General features: G+C 52.7%; 1 protein-coding gene across 1 annotated transcript in view; it reads left to right on the plus strand.

Moving 5' to 3' along the window:
- PRMT8 (protein arginine methyltransferase 8) overlaps nt 1-26,036 on the plus strand; it is an 80,889-nt gene that overhangs the window by 7,835 nt on the left and 47,018 nt on the right. Inside the window, exon 3 of the mRNA XM_060024132.1 lies at nt 24,486-24,671. Coding sequence (XP_059880115.1) covers nt 24,486-24,671 — 186 coding nt within the window. The remainder of the gene's footprint in view (nt 1-24,485; nt 24,672-26,036) is intronic.

A 26,036-nucleotide genomic window follows, 5' to 3' on the forward strand; every position in this document is an offset into this window, starting at 1 on the left:
ATTCACAGGTAACAGGGGTTAGGGCTTCAGTACATCTTTCGGGGGGACTTGATTCAACTCATAACGTCATCTAACATGGTGCCCACACGTAGTAGGTCTGAGTAGAGAGTGGCTGGCAGATGGCAACGAATCTGTAGAGAGGGCTTGGAGTAGTTGCAGAGTCAGTGAAGGTCGTCTCTCTCCTTTAAGTCTGTCTCCCGCTGCTTGCCCACTGTCCAACTTGCCCACTGTTGCCGCAGAACCTTGGTCAGGCCCCCTCTTCCTTGAGTGGCAGTAAAATTATAACAAGAGCTGCCATTTTCATGTCCCTATTTTGTGTTGGGCGTGTGTTCAGTGCTTCGTATGCGTTGCCTTGCTTAATTTACGCAACATTACAAGCAACTCTTCTTATTCGCATTTTGTAGTTGAAGAAATGGAAACTCACAGTGGTCGGTTGTCTTGACGGAGATTATAGGACCAGTAAGTAGTCCTATCCTACAGTCCTGCTGCTGACTGGGGCCTCTTCCCCCTCTTTTATTCACATCCCCAGCGGGAAGTGTGTCCTCACTTTTGCCCACACCAGGTCCCACCCACTGAGAGCCTTTTGGGGACTGGAAGGAACTGGTAGACGTCCGTCCGTGTGTGGGAGAGGGTGGAGGCTGGCTGGAGACTCTGCCAGCCTGTACCCGGCTCCACGTGTTCAATCCCCTCGTCCTCCTGGGCGATTTGCTTTCTGTCGTTGCCAGAGAATTATCGTAGTGGTAGCATTGTGAGCCCGTTCCTAGCGTCCGTGAAGGGCTCTTCTGGAGGACAGGAGCGGTAAGGACTTTCTCGGCACCTTCCGAACAGTTAAGCCACGTGGGTTGCTGGCTTCTGGCCCTGAGGCGGTTTTGTGCAGAGGTTTGGGGCGCAGGACCTGGGGCTCGTGCCTGGGTGCAGACCTCAGCCGGGCTGGGTCCTGGCGTGCACGCGTTACACCGTCATCTGTGCCCGGTTTCATCATCTGTGTCGTGGTGGTAGCACCTTATCCCGCGGAGCTATGATGAGGGTTAAATGAGTGACTTCGTGTGAAGCTCACGTAGGTACACGGCAGGTACTCAAGATGAGCTAGGATTTATCATCCGGGCTTATCCGGTGGTGTCTCAAAGGGGCGGGGGGCGCACAGGTGAATAAAGGGCCTCCACTGGTGACGTGATGGACTCACTGATCCAAGCATTCTCGGGAGGGACAGCGTTCTCCATGCCTCGCGGACTGGCCTGCCCCACTCCACACGCACACTCAGTGTTGGGGTCCAGGGCTGCGGTGTTCGCAATGTCCACAGCGGGAAAACAAAACCTCACGGAGCCCCTAGGGATGGACAGAAGTGGGGGGGTGTAGATGGGCACCCACTTCAGACCTCTTGGCCTTCTCCGGGCGCCCCCAAGCCCTGCTGCTGGGACAAGAGCCATTCCTACTGCTCGATAACTGGATTGATGTTCCCCACGTTCCCACGGCGGGAGAACAAGGCCTGGCGGGAGGGGAGGAGGACACAGGCGTCGCCCAGGCAGGCGCCGCAAATCGGGTGTTAATTACCGAGTTAAACACCCTGTCCTCTTGGCCATGAATCCGGTAAAGGACATTCACGGGGGGTGAGGCCCAACCAGAGGGTGGTACAGCTGAGACCAAACCACTACAAAGGGAACTGCGATGAGCAAATCCCTCCTTCAGGTCCCCACCTGTAGCTCTATGGTGAAGGATCGTCTCTTGTTAGCTGAAGGGAAGGAAAGGGGTGGCCTTTAACAGCTGGGGCTGCCAGAAAATGAGAGGCTGCAATTCCCCCAGGCGCATTACATCCAAGGGCTTCATCTCGCCCTGACAGGCAGTTATGACAGCACTTCTCTAAGGAGACGCAATCAGAGAATCCCACAAAAATGATTGCAGCCCATCACGAGGGTAAGTGGGATCCTAATTAAGGGATGTTCGCTATTAACGTGCATCAGTGCAATTCTTGCCTTCAGGCACCTAGCAGGGAAGTGATGAATATTTATTGAATGAATAAAGGAAATAAACTCGCACATCACACGTACACCAGCCAACTTCCTTTTGTTACAGAGTCCGTCTACTCCCAGCTCTCCAGAGTGAAAGCTGCGGTTCCCAGGGTACCGTCGGGGAGGGTTTTGGAGGCAGACGTGAGTTTGAGTCTCATCCTCATGCCTCTGGGATTAACACCCATTTTTAAAATCCATGAAGGTTAAATACAATCACAGGAGAAGACAGAAAAAAGAAACTCGACGCATGTTCTCACCTTTTCCCTCCTGTTGTAACTTTGCGTTTATTTGCTTAGCTTTTGTTTTGCTTTTGGGGGAAACTTCGCAGTGCAAAGTGGGAAGAGTCCTTGCGGATTTCAGCGCGGGTGGATGTAAACGACCTCATCCAGACTGCGGGGCGGCGGGTGTGGACACGCACGTGAGTCTGCGGGGTCGTCACGCAGAAGCACGTGCTCGTGCGCTTATGTACTTGTCACGCGTGGTTTGCAGTTCAGAGCAGGTAACGCACCATGAGGTGCACATTTAACCACTAGCCTGGAGCTCTGGGGTTGACCCAGGGGCTGATGACTCAACGTGGTGGGGTGGTTGTATGGGGGGCACATGGGGGCGGGGGGGCGGGGAGTGAGGCCCTGGGTGGGAATCTTGTAGAGCGGATCTGAGGGTCAGGGTCAGGAAGGTTAGCAGCCCTGACTTTGCAGCTGATGTACGACCTCGGGTGCTGTTGTCCTCAGGTGGGGGCTGGGTGGCCACCCTCTCTGGCGCGACACGCTCTCCCCAGGCCATCTCACGCCTCCTCCCTGATGTGCTGAGGATTCCCAGCCGAAGCCCAAATCCGGCCCTCGAGCTTGGGCTGTATGTCTGGCTGCCCGCAGGACGCCTCCGCTCAGGTGCCACACAGGGACCTCAGACTCCTCAGGCCCCTCCTGGTGTCAGCGCTTCCCACCCCTCTGCCCCCTCCTGCTGGCCGTCCTCTTGCTGAGTGTGGAGTTGCCCAAGGCACAGGCCCATCTCCTCTGTGCCGTCTCCATGGCTACGTCCTGGTGATTCTGCTCCTCATCGGCTCGTCCTCTGCCCTGAGTTTGTCCTCCTCTTTTGGGTCCCACTTTGGCCGTCCTGGGCACGCCCACCATCTCTTGCCTGGATCTCTGCATCACCTCCTGGATGCCCCCCACACAGCCGCGCCTGGCTCTGGTCTGTCCTCACAGCAGCACGAACATGCCTTCTGAAGTGGCGACCTGACTGTGCTTCTCCCATCCTCAGACGCGTTCAGTGGCTTTTCCGTTATCATGGGAGAAGGACCCACCTCCTTGCCGTGGCTTAGCTGGCTCCGCAAGCTCATGCCCCTGAATGCTGTTCTCTGAAGTCCTTCCCTTCTGCTCCAGCTACACTCACCTCCTTCCCTCCCCTCATCACCTCCTACTCTTCCTTCAGGTCTCAGCTTAGATGTCACCTCTTCCAGGAAGCCTTCCCTGGCTCCATCCCCTCATCTAAGTCAGGCTTAGCTCTCCCACCATGTGATCCTACAGTACCTGTGCATCCTCTGTCGCGGTGTGTATCGCTTTGTACTCGCTGGCTGACTTCCTCGTCTGCAAGTCCACTGTAAACTCTGTGAGGGAAGGGGCTCCATCCGTGCTGCTCGCCATTGGATCCCAGCACCTAGCACAGCGCCTGGTACCTGTTAGAGGTTGCAGACCTTTTGTTCTACGAGTGGTCATTGTGACGTATACCTTTCCTGCACTGAAAATGTTTTATGGATGGTGGCGTTTAAATCATTATCTACGGCTCCCTTCCTTCTACGCTGGTTGGGACTGTCAGTCACCCAGCGTCCCCTAAAAAGGAAGTCTCTGAGGTCTGCCAACCCAAAGCAAGGCTGCAGGTAAGCTGCCCCGGACAGATGTTCACCGCTGTGCGGCAAGGGCAGGGCTGCAGAGAGAATGGTGACACGCAGTGCAAGCTGGGTAAGAGGAGATTTTTCAGACAAACAAGGGCATACGTTTCGTACCCTCCTGAACAGGCAAGCCTTAAGTCTCAGAAAGGGTGGAAGGGGGCGGTCAGGGCTCTGCCTGGGCCGTGGGGGGAATTCCCTGCACTTCTGCGGTGGGAAGAGGGGGCAGAGAGACCGTGGAGGTAGCCCTGCGCAACCTCCCTCGAAGCAGGGCAGTCTCGGGGTTTGTATCAGACAATGTATTTTCTTCCCACTAGGCCTGATGCTTCATCATTGGCTGATGTGAGCAGGGCCGTGATGGGGTGGGGGAGGCAGATATGTCCAGACCAGGGGTCTGAACAGCCCTGAGGCTCTGGCTTCTAGCTGCAGGCTCTCGGGGGCCCCAGCCTACTGCTCTGGGGCCGGCGCTCTGCGGGAGGATGCGACTGTCTTAGGCCGGCGCTGTCATTCACTCTTCTATTTATAAAGTTAAAAATAAGGTGCTCCATATTCCGGGAGGGAAAGAAAAGCAAACCGGCGGCTTGGGCTGCCGGTGCAGCAGGGCCCTGGGCTTCTGTCCACACGGCCAGCTCTGGTGGCTCTTCCTGGAGGCGTCACGGAAGCCGGGCCAAGCCTGTGCCCACCTCCCTCTCTTATTCCAGCTCCGCTTCAGCATCAAGAGACCAGCGCTCTCCGCCCCGCCCCCGCCCCGGAGGGCACTGCACACGCCCCAGTCAAGGCAGCCAGGGTCCATCCCGAGCACCAAGGGGGCTCGGCCTCGGCCTCCCTGGGTTATTCACTCTGGTTCCTTGGGCCCTCGGCGGATACCAGGTAGCCTGGGAAGAGCCGAGAAGCTTGAGGCGGAACCCGCGGCCCCGACTCTGTTGCCATCCGCCCTCTGACTCTCAGTCACCCGTGTGAGAAACGCCCGAGTTGGTCCTTGTCTGTCCCACCTGGTAGGGCGGCCCTGAACTACATGGAGGCCAGGGCATGAGGACCTGTGGGAAGCGGGGGGGCTTTGTGCCAGCCTTAAGCTTCGCTGTGACCCCCCCTGCTGCTTCAGGTGCCTTCCGGGCCAACTCTGTGCCTGTTTCCCCTGATCGAGCTGCCAGCGGGGATGGAGACAGCTCGTCACCATCCTGCACATGGCTTCCCCCTCCAGACTTGCCCACGTGTGCTAAACTTGTGCTGCTGAGCACGCGAGATGCTTTCCCCTCGAGGTGGCAAATGGTGTAGAAAGTGGACGTTTGGGGAAAAGCAAAGAGGTGTCGTCCGTCTGGGTTTGGCGGGGAGCTGACCTCTCCTAGGGTCCTGACTTGAACAGGGCGGAAGGGGAGGAGGCTGGCAGGCAGGTGTTTGTCCCAGAGAACGAACCTCCCTCCGGAAACCTCTGCCTGCGCTTCTGCTCTCCGCCTGCTGGCTCAGGCTCTACCTTCCCCGGGCTGCGCGCTCTGCGCTGCTGAGAGCGATGGCTCTTTCCTTTTCAGGCAGGAGAGACGCGCAGGGCTTGCGGTTCAGCTGGTGGGGCAGGCAGCCTCAGCTTCTTGGCCCCGGGCTCTGGGGACCTGCATCTTGGAGAGGCTCCCGTCTTGGGCAGTGGTTCCTTTAACCCCCGCATGACCAGACACTTGGTGTAGAGGGAACGAAAGGGAAGGTTTGAGTTTCAAATCTGTCAGCGCCATACTTCCTTGTCCTCTGCAGTGTGCGCTGCTGGACCGTTATTTCTAAAGTACTGGGACCTGGCATGTCTCCCAGGATCCAGGCCGAGCCAGGATGTTGTATTCCTTTGGTACCACGGCTGGTGCCGGCAGCCGAGCGCTATGCCAGGGGCCCAGAGGAGGGGTGATGTGACGGCCATCCCTGCAGTCACCGTCCTCTGACATCTTCTCGCCCCAGGCCTTGGAGGCCCCCTTGTTACCGACTGCAACGGTCTCTAATCTCACCTGGTCGATCGACGGCATCCGAGGCTGTTTGTGTTTCGTTTTTCCCCCGATTCCCTCTCCTCTTCGGGGTCCTGCGTCCTCCCTCCTCCCATCTCTCCTGCACCTGTGGCTATTCTCTCTCCCGCCCTCCCGTGGATCCTTCTTCCTTCCCGCTGGTAGTGACGCTGACCCCGGCTTCCCGTCCCTGGATGACCTCATCCTCCTGCACGTCTTGTGACGTCCAGACCTGCACTCCTGGCTGGGCTTCTCTTCCTCGGTGTGCGGCAAGCACTTCAAGTCCACCACGACCCAAACCGAGCTCCCTACCTTTCCTCCGAGCTTGTGCATCTGTTCCTGCCCCGGGTTCCTGCCTCCTTGAAGGGCACTGGTCAGCAGTCATATCAGGGGCCTCCCCAGAGAATTTGCAAGCGAATCCTGCCAAATCTACCTTCTTCCCATCCTTTACTTGCATCTCCTTCTCCTTATCCCGCTGCCTCCAGTCAGACCCTCATCATCCTTTGTCTGGATCACTGCAGCCGCCGCCCCGCTTCTGTCCCTGCCCTTTGCCAGGTCGTCCTCTTCATGACAGCGCGATGCCTGCACTCCAGGTGGCCTCAGTGGTTGCTGGCTGAGCGAGTGCCTGAGTTATGGGTAGAGACGCTTTGCTCAGGGGAGCAAAGGCGGGTGTTTGTTCTGTAGCTGCTGGGCGTTGTGAGTTAACATCAGGGTCGCCGTTCTCCTTCTCTTCTGGCCCTGGTGGAGATGCTTGGGTGTTAAAGAACTTTAGGTTTGAGCTCATGGGGTTCAGGAGACCTGGGTGATAGTCCAGACTCTGCCGCTTGCTTACTAGGGGACGTGTCTTTTCTGAGCTGGCTTTGACCCTGAGAGCACAGCAGAAAGCAAAATCAGGGAGTTTGAGGTTTACCAAGGAGCCTTATCCTTTAGGAGGAAGAAGGACAAAGGTTATGACAGGGAGTGAACCTGGGCAGGTGGCTGAACCCGTAAGGAGAGGTGCTCTGGTCGTTCCTTATGGGAAACGTCGTTCAATCCGCCCGGCATCACCCCACCCTCCCAGAAAGTGCAGATGGGAGGCTTCCAGGCTGTCCTTCTTCCCCTTGCTGTTGTGACAAAATGGGCTGGGTCTTGGGGGTTCCAGAAGCCTGTCTGCAGAGCTCTGATTCCTCACCCGAATAGGGCAGGTGCCTGTCGAGCAGATAACTCTTATTTAAGTTTCCGTATGTTTCGGGGTGAGTGGGGATTTCGTATTCAGGTTGAGGGACTGGCTGAGTGACCCCCAGGGAGCCCCTTGGACCCTTTGGGCTGGTTGATCACATCTTACCTGAAGCCAGGGGACAGGACCAGTGAGTCACTGAGACACCCTTCAGGTTTCCAGCGCTAACTCTGCTCTTCCCGTCGCAGTGTTCAGTGCATGAATCGTGCCCGTGACAGGGTGCATACCATCTTCTCTCTTCAAGGTAATCTCCCTGTCACAGTGTCTACACCTCACTGTGCCTGGACCTTTTTGGAAAGCCGGCCACTTGCCTCTTACACGTCACTTTCCCGTCAGTATCAGGGAAGTGCGTGGTACCCAGCATGTGAGTAAAGAGAACACCACAGGTCAGCAGTGGGAAATGTTTAACAGCGATGGTTTTAATTCAGTCCGTTGCCTCGGCAGAACCATTCCCTACAGTGTATTCTTTTGCAGTACTTTATCCCGTCCAATTTTAGATAATTAATAATCACAGTCATATCTGTGACTGTGGCTAGATACGGCTCTAGTGATTTCATCCAAGGAGCCTAGTGTGACTTAACACATCTGGGAATCCTTTTCTAGGCCCCAAATCCTGAAGGCTAAGGAGGAGCTGGGCAGAGAAACAGGCAGGAGTGATAGTGAATGTCCTTTGGAGAGGGAGGCTCCGAGGAGAGGTCCGCTGTCAGGGCCAGAGTTGATTTCAGGGCCAAAGCCGGGCTCTGAGCCCTGACTGTCCCATGTGTCAGGTTGCTGTGTCTGTTTTCCAGTCTCGGCTAAATCCATCCTCTCTCTTCTGCTTCCTGCAACGTGGTCTCTTGTTCCCCACAGAAAGCCAAGGAGCTCAGTCTCCTTCGAGGTAGGTGCCTGGATGGCTCAGTGCCAGAGCCCTGGCCGGGGCTGGAACCAGGACCGTCCCGCTCACCTTGCTGGGAGTGCCAGGGACCAGATCCGTGTTGGGGTGAGGCTGGTATTTCTAGCCGCAGGATGTGGTTTGGAGAGGAGCTGCTCACCCAGAGCCTTGGAGCCTTTCCGAGTCCCCCAGCTCTTGGCTGGATTAGGGGGTCGCCCTGCCCCAGGGGGAGGGGTATGCATGAAACGATGTGCGAGCATGCTGCTGTCTTACATCTGCTCCTCTAACGTGCTCTCCATCCTTCTCCACCCTGCTCTCTGCCCCAGAAAGCTGAACTGCATGGACAGGCTCCCCTCCCAGCCCAGCTCCCCCAGGCTGCTGGCTGGCAGGGTCCCATGGTGGGGTGTTGTGAGCTGGGACGCCACCAACGGAGCATCAGCAGATCAGAGAAGGGAGGGGAGTGAGCTCAGAACAGTTACTCCTCCAGCTCCTTCCCTGTAGGCTTCCCCTAAACCGAGGCTTCCACGTAGCCTCTCACACAGCCCTCACCACCTCTGGGCTCCAGTAACTTCTCTCTTCCTGAGCCCTGACACGTAGAGGTCACTGTGGGGTCATCTTACCAGCACCGGGGGCTTCCGCTAAGCTGCTCTTACGAACAGAAATACTTGATGGTGTTCACCCAGCACTTACTCTGCCCCACGCATCTTCCCAAGCTCTTTCCATGGATAATCTAATTTCATTCTTAAATAACCCTGAGAGCAGATACTAATAATGTCCCTGGCTTGTGAGAGAGGGAACTGCGACTCAGAAAGACGCAGTGAATGTCCCAGGGTCACAGAGCAAGGAAGTGGCGGACGCTGGTTCCAAACACGAGCAGCCACGTCGAGGACCCAAGTTCCTGCTGGTTACTGGTGGGATCCCTGGACCAGCCACGCCCGCATCATCTGGGAACTTGGGAGAAATGCAGATGCTCAGCCCCGCCCCAGACTGACTGGATCCGAGGCTGGGGGTGGGGTCCGCAGTCCCCTCTCCAGGAGTGGGATGTCCACCGGGGTTTGAGGACCACTGCTCTCACTGACCCCAGCTACCCCAGCCGCCGTCCCTTTCCCCCAGCCTTGCGTGGCTGGACTGCCGTGGCTGGTTCCTCCTCTGGCCTGCTCTGGGGAGCAGGCTCCGCCAGCACTGGCCACTGCCCCGGGCTCCGGTGCTTTCTGTTTTCTGTGTTTGGTGACTGTGACCAGCCCAGGCTCTCCTCCCAGCTGGCTTCTCAGGGCTGTGCACCTATTTTTCTGGGCTCATCTTCCACGGATCTTCTCCTTTCTCTGGGCTTCAGTCCCCCAGGTGTGAGCACAATGCTGATAAGTAACAGGGGGACGTGGGCCAAACCTCCCTGCACAGATGTTTCATTTGGCCTCCTGGTTCCTGCTCCCCACAGGGGCGTCCGCAGCCACCCCCTCCCTCCGCTTGTCCACGCGGCCCACGTGGTCTCCGCATACATGCCTGCTTGGTCCACAGTCTCGAATCCGGTGCCGCCACTTTCCGCGGCTGGGAATCCAAGGCCAGAGAGGGTAAAGGTTGGTCAGGGATGCCCAGCGAGGCAGGGGCAAAGCCGGGGCTGGAGAGAGAGCTCCCAGGTCTCAACGTGGCCTTCGCTCACCACGTGGTCCTTGCTCTGGGGCTAAGGGTCGCTGAACCTTCATCGGCTGCCCAGCCAGACACTTGCCTCTCCAAGACCTTTTACGAACCTACATAAAGGCGGACTCTCGCCAGTTTGTTGGAGATGGGGTCCAGGGTGGGGTGATTCACGAGAGGGACCGATGTTTGTGTTCAATGGGGAAAATGACCACGTGCTTAAGAGGGCCCAGAGCGCCGCACGGTGGGACCTAAGTGGGATGACTTTGCCGGGAAAGTGTTTTTGTGGAGGCAGGGCTGTCACTATTGGTTTCCTGCCCGTCAGAGTCTCGGCCTCGAGGCAGCACTGCCTCTCCTGAGTCTGACTCCACCTTCCACCAGCTTCAGACTCTATGACCTTGAACCAGTGACTTGTTGTCTCTGAGCCACAGGTATGCCCTGGGAAAATGGCCTCTTGGGCTTGTCTTCCTCCTCTTTCCCATCATTATAACAATATACTTTCTTCCTCCTCTCAGGAGGGAAGGGACCTTGTGAGTGAATTTGCACTAAAGTGCTCATTTGACAAGTAAACGTTTAATGCGTTGTGTTCACCACCACTCCCAGCCAAGTCTCTTGATTCGGGAATTTTGAAGGGGATAGAAATGATAAAATGGAAAATGCTGCATCCGGATTTCATAGGCTTTAAATCCAGGGATTGCTTATTTTCATGCTTTTCAGGCCACCAGAATAATCAGGTTTTGTCTGTTTTTCCTTCTGCTTCTATCAATTTTTTTCTCCATTTTTTTCATTGTGGTCAAATGCGCATAATATAAAACGTACTGTCCTAGTCATTTTTAAGTGTACAGCTCAATGGTATGAAGTACATTCATATTGCTGTGCAACCACCAGAACTCTTTTCGTCTTGCAAATCTGAACTTCTGTGCCCATTCAACAATAACTCCCGTTCTCCCCTCCACCCTCTGGCCACCACCATTCTACTTGTCTCTATGGATATGACTAATCTAAGTGCCTCACGTAGGGGGAGGCATATGGTATTTGTCTTTTTGTGTCTGGCTCATTTCACTCAGCATCATGTCCTCAAAGTTCATCCATGTTGTAGCATGTGTCAGAATTTCCCTCCTTTTTCAGGCTGAATAATAGTCCATTGTATGTATAGACCACATTTTGCTTGTCCGTTCTTCCATTGATAGACACTTGGGTTGCTTCCACAGTTTAGCTATTATGAATAATGCTTCTATGAACATGGGTGCACAGATATCTCTTCAAGACCCTGCTTTCACTTACTTCGGGCATATACCAAGAAGTGGAATTACTGGATCATATGGTAACTCTAGTTTTAATTTTTTGAAGAAGTACCAAACTTTTCCGTGGTGAATATGCACCATTTTTCATTCTCACTGCAAAAGGTTTCCAGTTTCTCCACATCCTTGCCAACACTTATTTTCCTGTTTTTTTGTTTTCTTTAATTATTAGCCATCCTAATGGGTGTGAGGTGGTGTCTCCTTGTGGTTTCAATTTGCATTTCCCTAATGATTCGTTCTGTCAGTTTTTGCTTCATATATTTTGCATCTCTTTTATTAGATGAATAAACATTTGAAATTGCTGTGTCTACTTGATGAAGTGACCACTTTATCATTGTGAAGAGATCCTCGTTTTCTTGATATTATTTGCTGTGAGATCTACTTTCTCTGATACTCTTATAGCTACTCCAGCTTTCCCTTTATTCAAGTTAACATGGTATATTTTTTTTATCCTTTTTTAAAAACTGTTTTTGTGTTAAAAGTAAGTTTCAAACAGGGAGGCATGTGGTTGTTTAGAAAATCTAATATGATAGCCTCTGTTTTTTAATTGAGGTGTTCAGACCATTTATAGTTAATGTAATTATAAATATTATATTGATCCTGTAGGGTTTAAACCTACCATCTTGCTATTTGTTTCTATGTTACTTATCTGTTCTTTGTTACACTTGCGCTCTTTTTAAGCCTTTTTTGGGGGACGATACTTGAGTATTTCTTAAGATTCCATTTAATCTTCTTTGCTGGCTTATTATGTATAACTTTTTGTGCTTTTATAAAGTGGATGCCTAGAGTTTGTAGTAAGTATAATGAACTTATCATAGTCTCTCTTCAAGTAATATTACAGCACCTCACAAGAATCATACAACAGTGTACTTCCATTCCTTCCCTTCTGGCCTTTGTGCTGTTGCCATCATACATTTTATTCCTACCTATGTTATAAATCCTAGAAACATTGTTATTATTTTTTAATTTAGACAGTCAATAATCATTTAAGGAGATTTAAATAATAAGGAAAAGGTCTTTTATGGTTATCCATAAAAGTTACTTTTCCAGAGCACTTCATTCTTGGTGTGGATCCAGATTTCCATCTGGTATCATTTTGCTTCTGCCCAAAGGATGCCCTTTAACATTTCTTATAATGTGGACCTGTGGATAATGAAATCTTTCACCTCTGTATGTCTATAAAAATCTGTACTTTGGCTTTATTTTTGAAAGATATTTTCACTGGGTATAAAATTCCAAGTTGAGAGTTTTTTTTTCCTTTCTGTATTTTAAAGGTGGTGCTGTCCTGTCTTCCTGTGTTGTTTCTTATAAGAAGTTGGCTCTCATTCCTATATTAGTTCCTTTGTATGTAACGTATCTTTATCCTCCGTCCCTGGATGCTTTTACGATTTTCTGTTTATCAGTGTTTTAAGCAATTTAATTGTGATATAGTTTGGTGTGTTTTTCTCCCTCTGATTTCTTTTCCTCAGAGTTTGCTGAGCTTTTTGGATCTATAAGTTTGTGGGTTTTGTCAATTTGGAAAATTTCAGCCACCATTTCAATATTTCATTAAGTATTTTTCTGTTTCCCCTTCCTTCGGGTACCACAGTCACATGTGTACTAAGTCACCTGAAGTTCTTTCGCACCTCACTGATGCTCTGTTTAGCTTTTTGTTTTCAATCTTTTTCTCTCTGTGTTTTATTTTGGGTAGTTTTTATTGCCTGTGTCAATCTTTTCTTCTGTGACATGTAATCTGCTATTAGTCTAATCTGGTGTATTTTTAAAAATCACATATAGTTTTTATCTCTAGAAGTTCATTTTCTACCTTCTGGGTCGCCACATAACACACTTAATCTTTCCTCTAGTTTCTTGGACGTGTACAATACAGTTACAGTAATAATTTTAAAGACCTTGTCTACTGATTTCATCACCTTTGTCCTTTCTAGGTTGGTCTGGAGAGATGGATTTTTCTCCTTATTATAGGTAGCATTTTCCCACTTCTTTGGCAAGCCTGCTAATTTTTGACTGAATGCTAGACATTGTGGAATCCATACCTTGTTGGGAGCTGGATACTTTTTGGATATTTTGCATTTCTAAGCTTAGTTCTGGGATGCAGTTAAACCACTTGGAGAGTTTAACCCTTTCAGGTCTTGCTTTTAAGCTTTGTTAGGTGGAATCAGAGCAGTCTTTAATCCAGGGCTAATTTTCCACCACTGAGGGGGGAAAAAGTCTTCTGAGTATTCACGAATTATGAGGTTTTTCCACTTTGGCTTGGGGAGACAAGAGCCCTTTACTGGCCCCGTGTGAGTACTGTAAAGTCGTCCCTTTATCTTCTTTGTCATTCTTTGCCTGGTCTCAGGTAGTTTCTTCACATGCATAGTTTGGTCAGTCTCAGCTGAAGACTTGAGGGGCACTCACTCCAGATCTCCAAAGCCCCCTCTGTAGAATCTTCTACCCTCCAGCACTCTGCCTTTCAAACTCTAGCTGTCTTGCTTTCCTGATTCCCACCTCTGTCTCTTCCACCAAGGCAGATGCCTCTCTCTGCCTGGGTTTCCACTCCCTACAACCCAGCTCAGATATACCAGGCAGTAAGCTGGGGCGTCATAGGGTTTGCCTTGTTTGTGTGTCAGCTTTCAAAGGTACAGTTCTTCATTGCCTGATGTTAAGCGTCTTGAAAACTGTTATTTCACATGTTTTGTTCAGCTTTTAAACTGACCGTCAGAATTGCCTGCGAGTGCTTTGAAAAATCCAGATTCTTGGGCTCTGTCATTGCCTAATTTGAGGCCACCTTTGGAGTAGATCTGGTGGCTGACATTGTTCCCTTTCCAGCTGGAACATCAGTATTTTCAGTAAATACATTGGAATCTCTGATTAAAGGAGTTAGTCACTTCTGCTAAGAATCTGGGCAGAAAGATATTTATTTCGAGCAAATGGGTTTCCTAGAACTGGATGGAAAGTGTCTGGAGGAGTCCTGGGAAACCAGATGGGAATCTGAATTAAGCTGATGTGGCTTTGGTCTTGGCCTATAACTTGTGATTTTCTTTCTGATTTATGACTTTGTAGCTCGTTTATCTCCAGCCATTGGCTTATTGGACAGATGATGGGGCCAGAGACTCTGGGAAGGGCCAGTTCTTGGGTCCTGGACAGCCCCACTGTGGGGACTAAATCAGCCAGTCAGTTTCTCTGAAGCTCAGCCCCATTTCCTGCAATTCTGGTCTTGCAACACTTTGCTGTGAAGAGACTGTTGGAAAAGCGTCTACAAATACGCTCGAATCTGTACATGAAGCCACTTGTAGTCTACGTGGATGGAAACATGGGGGTTAGTAAATGCATTCTGTATTTGCAAGATATTTCCTTTTCCTAGAAATCCTGGGAGATAAGACAGTTCTCGGTAAAGACACTTGGGGCACCACTGACTCCTCCGAAGAGTGTTGAGTATTATTCAGATTTTCATGATTATTCTTCTCAGTTTTGTCTTCCTTGCTGCTACCTCCCTCCCCGCCCTCTCAAGGGGAAAGAAAGGTCTCTGGTTGCATGGTGGGAAGGGACCTTGCATAATATATTTATGAAGGGCAGCCTTGACCCGGTAGAAGTGGAAGGATACTTTAATCATCACATCCTTATTGAGCCCCACCTCTGTGCCAAGCATTAAGGGGGAAACAGTGACACATGAGATCTGGGTCCCGGTCTGAAGGAATTTACTTCTTGGCTGTGGAAGCAACACCTACCATTGTGGGAACATTTGCATGAGACTGTTTGCCGGTAAAAAAGGACAGAACGTAACCAGTAGCTTTGGACCCACAGATGCCACGGGAATACAGACGAGGAGCAGGAGAGACCAGGTGTCAGCGTCTGGAGAAAATGACTGCGTTTCCATGGTGGGCATGTTCTTGAAGATAGCAACTGCATAGTTCTCAGAAACCTCTGGGGAAGAGGGGTAGCTCAGAGCCCAGGGAGTAGACGGTGTGGAGGACGAGGACAAGGCTCAGGCAGCCAGAGGGACAGAGCGCTAAGGGCAGCCAGGGCCACTGCGTCCAGGGCCAGAGAAGGGCTCAGGCAGCATCCCCAAGTAACACCGGGGCGGAGAGTCAACTGGCCAGAGAGGCAAGTCTTGTTCTCCTCTATCACACTTTAGAATTGCCTCTGAATACTTACACACACAGCATCTTTAGTCATCACAGAAGCCCGTGGAAGAGGCAGGACACATAATTATTGCCATTTGAAGGTCGGAAAGGTTAAATGGATTTTGCATCATAACCTGAATAGGGGGAGAACCAAGACCGGAACCCACAGGTGCCCCGAATGTGTGACCTCTGTCTGACACCCTCTGCCTCCACGGTGACCCCGGCCGAGCATAGAGTCACCTGCCCAGCTCAGGTCCCACGGGGATGATGTGACCCATATCTGGGACGAAGGCTTCGTCCAACTCCAGGCAGGATGAGGGTGGGGGAAGAGATTGGCTGTATCTCTCTGCACATCTGTCCATAAAGGAAGCAGAGAGGGTGCTTGGTGACGTCCTTCAAGTCAAAGGAGAGAGAGGCCCCTGTTGGCTTGGGGAGCGGAGAGGGAGGGAGGGGAGGGGATGCATGGCAAGTCTGCTTTGTAAGCCCATTAAGGAGGAAGAGCCAGGAGCCAGGCACCCAATTAACCTGACATCTCTTGCAGCCAAAATATCTGAGGATGTAAGAAGAGAATTCAGTATGTGGAGGCTTGGGGGGAAAGTGACTAATAGCTGGAAAACAGCCCCAGTTTATTTAAAGAACAGGTCAGGCGCAACAACTCCAATAGACTCCTTCCCAGCAGTTCCAGATCTGGGAGACGGAGCAGGTACCGTGCGGCTGCAACGCCATCCTGATGTGAAGCAGGCATGGCCGTTGTGCCGCAAACAGACTGCCAGGGGCTGCCGGGAAGCGCCAGGAAGCACCGGGACACCGTACGCGGCTGCCAAGGGCTGCCCTTGGAGTTGAGCCACGCCGTGACCCTGGCCGTGACAGCGGGATAGGGACCGGCCCAGGTCACCCAGCCTGCAGGTGGCGGAGCCCTCACCCAATCCCGGGCCTTTTGCTGTGAGAGCCAAGGTGCTTTCTGTAACCCGTGGCTGCCTCTCCTTCAGGTGACCTTGGCCCGGCTCTGGCATTGTCTGGGAGCCTCAGTAGCACCGAGGCAGAGGCAGGCTGGCCTCTGAGGGCTGCGCCAGGGGTCGCAGAGGAATGGAGAAGGCAAGAAGCTGTCCCCAGCTTTGCCTGGACCAGGGCTTCACTGGGAGCCCCGGGAGGGCTTGTTAAAGTGCAGGCTGGCAGCCCGCACCCTCGCAGGAATGGATTCTGCTGGTCTGGGGTGGGGCCTGATACCCACCCAAGGTGACTGACACAGATCGTAAGAGAGGAGCACTGCCCTCAGTCAGAGGCCTCAGATGGCTTCCCTCAGAACAGTAATTTCTAGAGATGTTTATAGCTCTCCCAGGGAAAAAGAATGCCACAGCTATTACACTGGTAGCACTAGACACCCTCATTCCCTCTTGGAGATCCACGATTCATTTTAGCAAATTAAAGCCTTGAAAGGATTGCAATTAAGAAATCTCTTTATATTTTGTAGTATACACATATATCAAATCATGACATTGTATGCCTTCAACTTACGCAATGATATATGTCAATTTTATCTCAAGAAAGCTGGAAAAGAAGAGAAATCTCTTTAGCTTTTTTTTGGCCCAAACTCACTTGACCACAGAACCCCTTGTTCCAGGAGTGTCTGTTCTGTGGGAAACAGTGTGGAAAAACGCAACTCCAGACGAGCCATTCTCAGTCTCTGGGATGCAGCGGAATCACGTGTGTGGGCCTGTGTTGGAATAGATTGCTGGGCTCCACCCCAGAGCGTCTGATTGAGTGTTGCCAGCGAGGCCCGGGAACATGCATTTCTTACAAGCCCCCAGGTGATGCTGATGCCAGAGGTGTGGGGACCACCCAGCGAGGGCCACGGCAGGAGGCCCCTCTGTGAGCCCTAGGGAAAGAGGGAGGGTGAGAACTGAGAAAGGTGCGTGGCAGGACCCGGGGGAAGAGGCTTCCAGGGAGCACAGCCTTGGAAGGGGCTTGAGTCTGAAGTAATGAAAAAGCATGTGAGGGCGGGCTCTGCCGAGATGCCAGAGTTAGATTCAGGGACACAGTTTAATAGAGAGATGCCAGCTGGTGACAGCAGCTGACGCTCTGTGACATGCATCAGTGTCTGGCCTCGCCACAGGGGGCTCTAGAGACAGTCTGTGCCTTTAAAAAGCCAACGCTAGAGGGGCGCATGAGGGTGACAGTTGACAAATGAGCAAGCCTGGGAGCGATGCACAGGGAGACAGCTCCAGCTTGTAGGACCAGCGGTGTCTAGACCCTTCTCCTCGGCCCCGAGTCGTGCAGGCTTCCGACCCCCGGGGGGAAGAGCAGTGAGCCAGGTCGTGGCACCTGCTCCAGCACGGTGCTTCCTTCTGGGGAGGCTGACTGCAAGACTGCTTTGCTGAAAGCTCCTCTCTCAGCCCAGGTGATAGGAAACACGGGTGCAGGAGAGTGGGTGGGACGGTGGAACCAGGCCCATCTCTGGCCAAAGGCAGGCATGAAAGCTTTGTATCTGTGGTGTGGTCATGGGGGACAGGAGAGTCCCAGGTGCCCGACACAGCCATGCCTGCCTTGCTGCTGCCCGACACCCACCCTTAGAATGTTCCCCCTTCAGCTGAGCTCCGGCCCCTACCTAGAGGCAGACAGATGGTGCTAGAAGGTCTAGCTCAGGTCACTACCGACTGCATGGACCACGGTCAAGATGGGAGAAAAGGGTGATCCCAGGCTGGGTGGGGAGACGGTGAAGACAGCTGGGAAGGAACATGCAGTGAGACCCGGGCCGGGAGCCCCCTGCTCCCACGCCCTCCTCTGCTCCCGCTGCGGCCCCCGCTACCCCCTGCAGGCCCCTTTCTGTCCCTCTGCGGGACCTCAGCATGGCACGCCGATGCTGAGGACAGACTCAGGTTAGCGAAAGCTGTCTTGACATTTGGAGACGGAGCAGGATTCGGCTCCTTCAGGGGTGCCTTTTGTTCTCAGGAAAATCATCTGTACAGCTTGGGCCGGTGCCAGGGACTGCCGTTTATAGCCCAATGGGCTTGGGGTGGCTTCGGCTGCCTGGTGCAGAAAGCGCTGGCTGCTCTCCGCCCCCGGCCGTCTGCCTTCCCCTCGGGTCTCCCGCACTCCTCTCCCCCCTCAAAGCCTCTCCTTCCTCTCCCCATCCCCTCCCCTATTTTCTTAGAGGTCCCAGTTCTAGATTTGCCCACGTGACCCCAGACACCTTCCCTTCCTCACGTGGACCTCAGCTTCTCCTACAGACTGGAGCCCACTGTCTGCTCCCCTTGGAACTCAGTCACCTTGGCGAGGTGCCTACCTGTGCCAACCTCCACCGAGGCATTGTCCACATTGCCTTTGACCTTCATTCTCCCCTCCCAGGGCTGGGCTTCCTGCCTGGCCTTGCTTTGCCACCCACTTCTGAGCACAGGGCCTGGCTCCCAGCAGAAGCTGTCAGGCTTGGTGGGACTGGACTGGTCCAGCCACGGTGTCAGGCTCGAGAGCACAGCTTTGCTGTCAGATAATAAATGGTTCGTGTCTTGGCTCTGTTACTCGCTAGCTCTGGGCTTAGCAACGGACTGAATTTTTGAGCTTCAGTTTCTCCACCTGTAAATTTCAGTACCTCACTTATTATTAGGCTTTTATGAGATAATATTTGTGAAGTGTTTAGCACAGTGCCTGGCACTCAGTGGGCCCTCAGTCACTGTTAGGGATCATCACCATCACCATCATCACCATCATCTTTACCATCATCACCATCATCATCATCATCACCACCACCATCATCACCATCACCACCATCATCATCACCATCATCACCATCATCACCACCACCATCATCACCATCATCTTTACCATCATCACCATCATCATCATCACCACCACCATCATCATCACCATCACCACCATCATCATCACCATCACCATCATCATCATCACCACCACCACCATCACCATCATCATCACCACCATCATCATCAACATCATCATCATCATCATCATCACCATCGTCACCATCATCACCATCATCTTTACCATCATCACCATCATCATCATCATCATCATCTTTATCATCACCACCATCATCACCACCACCATCATCATCTTTACCACCATCACCATCATCACCATCATCACCATCATCACCACCATCATCATCATCATCACCACCATCATCACCATCATCACCACCACCATCATCATCTTTACCACCATCACCATCATCATCATCATCACCATCATCACCATCACCACCATCATCATCATATCATCATCATCATCATCATCATCATCATCATCATCATCATCTACCCTCATTTTTATGTGCAAGTGGGGTTAGGTAAAAAAATTCTGTCCCTGAATCCCCAGCCCTGCCCATGGAAATCCCACCCACCCTTTGAGGACCAGCTGGACGCCTCTTCGGCAGGGAGCCATCCTCCCGTCTCCAGCTTTGGTGTTTCCATAGCCTTTTATCTTATCTCAGCATTTAGGAGCCTGGGCCTGTTTGCTGCAGTGGGATGGGGTGGACCGGGGAAATCGCAGGTGAAGTACTGGGGAGAAACAGTGTGCTGAAGATGCCCCGGGAAAGGCCAGGCCTGGGGGCAGGACACAGCATCTGAAGAGTCCTGATCAGCAGTTGGTACTAAGAATAGAAGACAAAGTCACAAATCCTCTCAGTGGAAGGTGACCCTGAGCGGATTGGGGGGCAGGCAGCAGCAGGAGGTTTTCCACCAGAGCAGCGCCCTGAGCCCTGGGCCCTGGGGAGGAAGGGGGAGAGCAGGACAGGGCAGGCCAAGGCTGGAGACAACCATGTGGATATGTTACCAGAACCAGACAAAGAGTCTCAGGGGACCCCGTGGAAGGGACCTTGGACTCAGAGCTGAATGGAGCTCAGGGGTGCAGGAGGCCCCTGTGCCCTTGACCATGCAACAGCCTGGTCCAGCTGGGACTTTTTCTATCTTTAATGTATTTAAATGGAGTCAAGATTGGGGTGAGCTTCACGCACAGAGCCTCCTCCAGCTTTAGAGGTGACTGCACAACTTCCTGAACACAGCGTCCTCTGGACACATGAGGCTAGACAAAGGTTGGCTTTGTTTTAGTGCCCTCGTCTGGTCACTGGAGTACAACGCCTGGGTCACACATCTTCAGAGGAGGGGCAGTCACAGAACTGGAGGCATGAGGACACGTCCTCCCAAGCCTCTCCCCCCAGGTCCCCTGGTACCTCCAAGGTCCTCAGAGAAGGATGCTTCCTGCTTCTCTCCCTGCCCCATCCTCACTCCCTCTACCCCCTCTCTGGGGGTCTCTCCCAAGTGAACCACTCAGCTCCGCTCTGCAGATGGTTTCCAAATCCAGAGAGCCAGCCTCAGTTTCCCGTCCGAGGTCTGGGATCACATTTCCAAATTTCTACTTTTGGCTGTTTACAAATGTAGTACTTGTTAGTGGCATACATTTAAAATATATATAACAAGCACAAGGAAGGAAAGTGTGCACTGTTCACAGCCCCGTGAACAAGCACCGTGACAACTGCGGCCCATCCCAGTGCCTTCCCCTCCTCAGTCACAAGCATGAACACGTTTTAATTCTAAAAATGCGATCACACTGTGTACTCATCTCCCACTGGTTCTCCTCAACCCACAGTTTGTCACGATCACGTTTCTGTCATTAAACACTCTTCTGCGACATTTGAAGTGGCTGTGTAGCCTCCAGTGTGGACGCCCCGTAGTTTGTACAATCGGTTCTGTTTCATGGAACCCCCAGGTTGACTCTTTATTTTCTGCCATGACGAATAGTGTCGTCACAAAATTCGTACAGCTACGTGCTCAAGGTTATCCACGATCCTTTCTTTAGGATAAATTCCCCAAAATGGAATGGCTGGGTTAAAGGATTTGTGCTTTTCAGTGCATTTTGTCAAACTAGTTTCCCAGAAGTCTCACGAAAGGTCTATGTCAGCACCTACTTTTCTGCAACCATTACAGATGCCGTTTTAGTCTTTTTGGAAGGGGGAGGTTTGAGCTTATTTGATATTTAAAAGTTCTAACTTTCTGTGTTCATTTGAAGTTACCCGATTTCTAGAGAGGTTAATATATTTGCAGCTCGTTAATTTGCCGTTTGCGTTTAGCCTCATGTGAATTGACTGTAAGATCCTCTGTCCAGTGTCAGATTGGACTGGCTTGTCAGGGCTCTCTCCATATTAAGGTTATTAACCTGTGTCTGCCATATATGTTAGAGATGTGCTTCTCACTTTACCGTTGACCTTTCGGCTGTGTTTATGGTATTTACCGGCTGGGACGGCATCACTGCCTGCCGGCCAGACATCTTTCCTTATATGATGCAATGACACGTCCAACTTCTCAGAGCCAAACCGAAGTTCATTATTTCCCCCCGCCCCACATGGCTCTTCCTGCTGACTCACTCATTCCTGTTAATGTCACCACCACTTTCCTAGCCACCCAGGCTTGAAATGTTGAAGTCATCTCTGATTCCAGCTTCTCTCTTCTCCCCTCCATTCCGCCAGTTGCCAACTCCTGTGGGTCTATTTCTGCTAGTTCTCTTGCAGGCAGCCCTTCTGACACCACAGTGGCTCGTTATCTCTTGACTGGACTTTGGAACCAGAGGCCTCAGAGGTCATACCTTGCCTCCCCAGCCCGAGTGCCCCCCTCTCCCTTCCCCCTTGCCCCTCCTGCGCATCAATTTTCCCCAACTAGAGCTCAAGCCTAGAACTCCCTGGTTACAAACTGCCAACAGCTCCCCGTCGTCTCGTATTTAAATACAACCTTGGGGCTTCCCTGGTGGCGCAGTGGTTGAGAGTCCGCCTGCTGATGCAGGGGACGCGGGTTCGTGCCCCGGTCCGGGAAGATCCCACGTGCCGCGGAGCGGCTGGGCCCGTGAGCCATGGCCGCTGAGCCTGCGCGTCCGGAGCCTGTGCTCCGCAACGGGAGAGGCCACAGCAGTGAGAGGCCCGCGTACCGCAAAAAAAAATAATAAATAAGTAAAATCAATCAATCAATCAATACAACCTCTTAGCCTGGCTGTAATCTCTGACAGCCCCATCTCCCACTATCTGGGCCGCGTTCCCCAGGAACACTCACTGCTGTTCCACGCTTTTCCTGGTTGCGGAAGCCACACCCTCCAAGAGCTCCCTCCCACTGTCGCCCCCACCACAATCTGTGGAGAAAGCTCCCAGCAATCCCGGGCCTCTCTGACTCTCTCACTGAAGTGACTTCTCTCTCCTTTGAACCCCCAGAGCAACCTGCTTGACCTTCTCTTGTAAAACAAATCTTTCTCCGTCATCCAGTGGAGACTCGGGGTCTTCCGCTTCCACCAGACAGCGTCCTTTGAGGGCGCGGTTCCCGCACGTCTGTTTCTTCCACGGGACCATACAGCACTCACAGCCGCCGACGTTCAGTGGGTATTTGTGGAATAAGGAGCACCAGCCCAGGTGGTGATGCCTGGGGATCATACTCCACTGCTGCTCCCCACCCCAGGCCCAGCCTCCTGGGACAGGGCACCCTGTTAGCCGCTGGGCAGAGCGCAAGTCCCCCTCTGCAGGAGGCCGGACTGGGCTGACAGCCTCCGGCCCCAGGGCCTGGTTCACAGTCACCTCTTTGTCCCCGTGACCGGTGGTTATTGAGGTGAACGGACCCTGAATCCATCCCTCTTTGCCTCGTGATGCCACGCGTGACGCGTGATGCATGGTGTGTGGTGGGCACTTCGTAAGTTGGCACCGTCGAAAGAATCTCAGGGGACCCCGTGAAAGGGACCTTGAACTCAGGGTGGAGTGGAGCTCAGGGGTGCAGGAGGCCCCTGTGACCTTGACCATGCAAGAGCCTGGTCCAGCTGGGACTTTCTCTCTCCTTAATATATTTAAATGGAGTCATGATTGGGGTGAGTTTCAGGCACAGAGCCTCCTCCAGCTTTAGAGGTGACTGCAGCCAGCACGGGAGTGTGCAATTGACAGTCTATTTTTAGCCTCCTGGAGACCGTGACCAACATCCCAAGTGGAGGGTGGGCACACCTGCTGCATTCTAATGAGGCAGCCCGTTGCCTCTGCTGCCAGACAGCCCGGGATCGTGCCGACCTGAAACCTGATGTTGCTAAACTGGGAAGTCTGCCTATTTCCCAGAGGCTGTAGCCTAGATACACCAGGAAAACAGGACCATCACCCCACCCTCCCCAGCTTGCTCCCCTCCAGCCTGGGACTCTGGGCATGATGGAGGGGATGGACTCAGATTTCTTGATCTTGCTCTAGGACCTCCCTGTTTCCCTTGCTAGAAAGGAGATGGTAAGTCTGCATTGACCCAGCTTACAGATGAGAAAACTGAGGCATAGAATAGGGAGATGTTAATGTACTCTGAGTACTGCTGCTACTACTAATGAGAATAACAATAATAGAGCACTCACTATATGCCAGAAACTGTTCTAAACTCTTCACAAATATTAACTCATCACTGAAAATAGATTTTTCAGAATTCTGCCCCTTTTGAGGCCTTTGCTGTGCTGTGCGCATCTGGATTCCCTACACTTCAGGGAAGGGTGTTTCTTCTCCTGGCAGAACAATGCTTCTGCAGTGAACTCTGAGCCTCTGGGCGTCCATCTCCTCCTCTGTCCTCCCGTTAGCCCGTGGAGGAGGAAGCGCTGGTCAGTGCCGGGCAGCAGCTGTGGTGTGTGGAGCTGAGCTGGCTGTCAGGGTCGGGGAACCCAGGAAAGGGCAGTGCACTGGCAGGAGGCTGGCTGTCAGTGTGGGCGCTTGCATTTCAGAGGAAACTTCTGCTGATGTTCAGAGTAAAACTGTGAATCGGAAACTGGGGGTGGTGGAGCGGCAAGACAACAGGTGTGAGAAACCAGAACCTAAGAGACCTGCATTTTGGGGGCCAGGTGCTGCTGGCGGGGTGGAGAGAAGTCCAGGGGCTCGAGCTGCCTAAGGACGCAGGTGGGACTCATTTTAAGAACTCAGACTCACGATGCGCTGGGCCCTTTTCTGAGCACTTTCCAGACACCAACTTGTCTTATCCTCAGGATGACTCTAGGACGTGTGGACCATTTTATTCCCGTTTTAGAGTTGGGGAAACTGAGGCACCAAGAGGTGAATAACTCTGTCCAAGGTTGTGTAGCTGCGAGTGGCGGGGCTGGGATTCACGTTTCGGGGGGCTGGCTCTGGAATCCATACTCCAGCCACTCTGCTCTGGGATGCTGTGTGATGCCATTACATCTTTCCCTTTATTCGCCTCTAAGAGATGGTATTATTGTCCCCATTTAACAGATAGGCCAACTGAGGCCCAGATCTGCTCAGGTCACCCACTAGTAGGAGGTGGAACTGGGTTAAATTCAGGTTGGTTGGGCTCCTGGGTAGCACACCACCATCCCACACAGCACAGCCAACAGCTTGGGGACACCATTGCCCCTTCGCTGGGGCTGCTGGGGCTGATTGGAGCCGGCTTGGGGCGGGGCGGGAGGGGGAAGGAGGGAGGGTAGAGTCTCAGAGGGCAGGACCTCATGGGTGCTGTTCACACCTGCCCCTTCTCTTCCCCGCAGGTGAGCAGCCCACCCTCGCAGCCCCCGCAGCCCGTCGTCCCAGCCAAGCCTGTGCAGTGTGTCCACCATGTGTCCACTCAGCCCAGCTGCCCGGGACGGGGCAAGATGTCCAAGCTGCTGAACCCGGAGGAGATGACCTCGAGGGACTATTACTTCGACTCCTACGCCCACTTTGGGATCCACGAGGTACAGCATCCGGTGTTGGTGGCCGAGCGAGGCAACCCCAGTTCCGCTGTGGCCGCCCCGGCTCCTTGGACAGCACCATGTGTGCAGCTCTCTGCTGTCATGAAGGGAGTTCTCCCCGTCGCTCGAGGGCCCTGGCCCTGTCTCCGTCCCAGGGGCCCCACAGGCGGGGGGTCAGGGCCAGGCTTGGAGCAGGTGAGCACGTGAAAGCACGTGTTTGGTGTCCCTCAGCCGAGAGCCAGGGGTGCTTCCGTGGTCCTTGTTTTACGGGCAAAGCTGCAAAGCACCCTCGCCTCTTCCTGACCCTGAGCCTGGGAGGTCCGGGAGGACCGGACGTCCTTGGTCCTTTGCTACAGAAGCTCGGGTGCTTTGCAGCTAGCGTCCCAAGGCCACAATGACCTTCTGGCATCATCATGTCCAGTCCTCAGTCAGGCACGAGCCCTCAGGTTCATCCTGGACCAATGAGCACTTCCAGGGAAGAGTCAGCAGGCTTCCTTGGAAACCTGGCTCTGTCTGACACCCTGATGGATTCTCAGGAAGTTCTTATGTCTCAATGCTGTCTTCCTCCACAGCAGGGAAGATTGATGTTAGCTGTAGAACAGAACAGAGCTTCCCAACTAGAGGCTTCCTGGCTGCAGCGGGGGCCCCAACAGTATTTTTATCTCCCTCCCCACCATCTCCAGCATTTCCTCACCCCAAATAAACAGCTGACACGAGCCGAGTGCTTGCTCAGGGCTGGCCACTCCGCTGAGTACATTATATGTGTCGTTTCATTGATTTCCCAAGAGCTGTATGAAGAAGGTACTTCTGTCATCCCCTCAGTGTGAAGACATCGAGAAAGGAACAGAAGCTTGCTCGCTATGCAAATGCTTTCTGAAAACAAGTCCCAAAGCTCCCCTTTCAATTAGATGCTTCTGTAAACCCTTCCTGTATCCAAACGGTGATGCGGCATTGCCAGAAGTGTGTTTACTAAGTAACAGGCAACAAGTTTTTGAGCGCCTGCTCCGCTGGGTATTGCTCCCAGCATTTTATGTCACTGGCTCATTGATTCCTGAGGTCAACCCTGTGAGGTTGGTATTATTATTTGTCCCCATTTCACAGATGAGGATATAAGACCTTACGAATCTTATCAACCTTCATTCAGCTTTGCTGGTTCCTTTCCGTGCAAGGTCACGAGCTGATACACGCAGAGCTAGAAATGAAACCTTCACGTTTGGGGAACCCGGGGCTTCATCTCCTAATTTCCAGGCCATACAGCCTTTCTTTCTTTCTGGAAACTTTGGCTTTGTTCCTGCTGGTCCTTTTGCAATTTCCCATGGAGGTAGAGGGTGGAGGGGTTTGGCCCCTGAGGACTGCTCTCCCCGTCAG

The sequence above is a fragment of the Delphinus delphis genome, chromosome 11 (genome assembly GCF_949987515.2).
Source record: "Delphinus delphis chromosome 11, mDelDel1.2, whole genome shotgun sequence".
Lineage (NCBI taxonomy): Eukaryota > Metazoa > Chordata > Mammalia > Artiodactyla > Delphinidae > Delphinus > Delphinus delphis.